Here is a 2,977-nt window from a genome sequence, read left to right on the forward strand (position 1 = left end):
TTTGAGGTGGGTTTATATCCCCATTCAAACCTACAGTCCAGTTCCAGGTGGTTTTATATCCCCCTTCAACCTTACTGTCCAGTTCCAGGTGGTTTTATATCCCCATTCAACCCTACCGTCCAGTTTCAGGTGGTTTTATATCCCCATTCAACTTTACTGTCCAGTTTCAGGTGGTTTTATATCCCCATTCAACCTTACTGTCCAGTTTCAGGTGGTTTTATATCCCCATTCAACCTTACTGTCCAGTTTCAGGTGGTTTTATATCCCCATTCAACTCATAAAGCACTAACGCTTGAACTAATTGCCAGATGTCTGTATAAAGTTTTATATCCCCATTCAACCCTACAGTTGAGTTTCAGGTGGTTTCACGTAGTGCGATCGTCGCCTGTTGCATGAGACCGCCACCAGATGACTAGTGTACCTGTGCATGTCCCCATAACAACTTTGCATCCCCGTTGTTTGATTTAGGGTTTTAGGGGTTATCCGTTCTCAGCTTTTAAGGGTTTTTAGGGTGTTTAGGGTTCTTAGCTGCGTGCGTCTTCCTTGACCTCTGCTAATAGTTTCTGCAACTTATCTATGACCTCCTGACAGATCCGTTCAGCTGGGCTGAGCAGCGGCGGCTGTTCTATGGGCACGACAGCCGAGTCACCGCCTGCAGGGGGGGCTGTGGTAGAGACAAGCAGGTTGTTTATATTCACACCGATGTATATGCATACATGACTATGTAGCTAAATGGCAACCCGTACTAAACCCTAAACCCTAAAACTGTGTAGGTCTTCCAGCTTGTGTCGCTGGGCGAACGGAGAGCTTTCCGGTTGAGGCGAACAACACCAACAACGTTGACATATAACACAAAGTAAAGTAACATACAGATAATAAATATATGCAAATATACACAAAGTAAAGTAACATACAGATAATGAATATATGCAAGAAACCACGCAATACACACACAAACAACAACGTATCGACTCATACTGTATAGTTCGTTCGACCGTTTCTAGTGGACGCGAAAGCCACCAACAACGATTGACATAGAGCACACAGTAACATAGTAACATGCACTTCCTCATTACATGTAGGTAACCACCAACGACCACACATAACACAAACCAACATGCAGATACTGAATATATGCATAACTGAATATAACATAACTGAATATACGCAAGTCACACCATACACGCACAAACGACCGTGGAGAGCAACGCATCGGCACATATGACGTACTGTATAGTTCTTCCAGAAGCTGTCGCTGAGCAAACAGAGCGCTTTCCAGCTGTGGGATGACTTTCTCGGCACTGGTTGTGCCGCCGTAAATGTTCGTGAGAGCAATACTTGAGCTGTTCTTGGCGGTTGGGGGTCTGCAATGGCAAGGAGGGGTATACGTATGGGTGTGACGGTATAAGTTTGAAAGGTATACGTATGGGTGTGATGGTATAAGTTTGAAAGTTAAACCGTTAGACGGTATAAGCAGGTATGTCAGTTTGAAAGTTAAACCGTTAGACGGTATAAGCAGGTATGTCAGTTTGAAAGTTAAACCGTTAGACGGTATAAGCAGGTATGTCAGTTTGAAAGTTAAACCAGACGGTATAAGGAGGTATGTCAGTTTACGAAGAAATATGGATACGTAAACCGTTAGACGGTATAAGAAGGTATGTCAGTTTACGAAGAAATATGGATACGTATATAGTGTAAACCGTTAGACGGTATACGAAGGTATATCAATTTACGAAGAAATATGGATACGTATTCAATTTAAATGGTTAGACGGTATAAGAACGTATGTCAATTGGCGAAGAAATATGGATACGTATATAACTTAAACCGTTAGAACCCTAAAAGGAAAGTGGGTATGTATATAGAGATGTTCGTAGTTGATACGCCTAGAGTGCGCTTGCAAAGCAATCCAATAGATCCCATGTGCAACCCCCCCCCAAACCTTACACCTGCACAAGTACAAAACATTGCAACACACACACACCTACACAAGTACAAAACAATACAACACACACACACCTACACAAGTATAAAACAATACAACACACACACACCTACACAAGTGAAAAACAATACAACATACACACACCAACACAAGTACAAAATAATGCAACACACACACATACACGCACGTTCATACACACTTTGTCTTGGGAGCTCTAGGCACGGGCACAGACACACCAACACAAATACAAAACAATGCAACACACACACAGACAAGCCCATTCATACGCACTTTGTCTTGGGAGGTCTAGGCACGGGCACAGACACACCAACACAAGTACAAAAGCAATGCAACACACACACATACAAGCCCATTCATACGCACTTTGTCTTGGGAGGTCTAGGCACGGGCACAGACACACCAACACATGTACAAAACAATGCAACACACACACACCTACACAAGTACAAAACAATACAACACACACACACCTACACAAGTGAAAAACAATACAAAACACACACACCAACACAAGTACAAAACAATGCAACACACACACATACAAGCCCATTCATACACACTTTGTCTTGGGAGGTCTAGGCACGGGCACAGAGCCATTCCTCACCGCAGAGCTGGGTGGGTGTGGTGGTATGCTTGGCTGCATCCGCTTTTTGGCGGGTCTTCTCGGAGGGGGATTCCTTGGAGGTGTTGAGTGTACCCCTGTGTGTTGTACATTGTGATATATGTATATACATGAGTGTATAGGTATATGTATGAGTATTTATGTATATGCAAGAGTATATAGGCAAATGCAAGGGTATAAGTGTATATGTACGAGTATTTGTGTATATATACGAGTGTGGATGTAAATGTATGAGTATATATGTACAGAAACAAGATCGAGAGCGTTTGAAGATGCATACGTATATGTATGTATGCGCAAGGTATAGTAACAAGATCATCAGTGTGTTGTGAGTTGTATACATATATGTACGTGAAGAGACACGTTCCTCTGACACACATACATACAAA

General features: G+C 42.6%; 1 protein-coding gene across 1 annotated transcript; it reads right to left on the reverse strand.

The window, feature by feature from the left end:
- Positions 1-210: 210 nt before the first annotated feature.
- SARC_13861 (hypothetical protein) lies at positions 211-2,609 on the reverse strand (the record flags this gene model as incomplete). Its single annotated transcript, XM_014292008.1, has 3 exons — positions 211-664; positions 1,231-1,364; positions 2,527-2,609. 3 exons carry the CDS (start codon positions 2,607-2,609, stop codon positions 525-527), a joined length of 357 nt encoding a protein of 118 aa, XP_014147483.1. The 3' UTR covers positions 211-524.
- Positions 2,610-2,977: the final 368 nt, after the last annotated feature.

The sequence above is a fragment of the Sphaeroforma arctica genome, assembly GCF_001186125.1.
Source record: "Sphaeroforma arctica JP610 unplaced genomic scaffold supercont1.3837, whole genome shotgun sequence".
Taxonomy (NCBI): domain Eukaryota; class Ichthyosporea; order Ichthyophonida; genus Sphaeroforma; species Sphaeroforma arctica.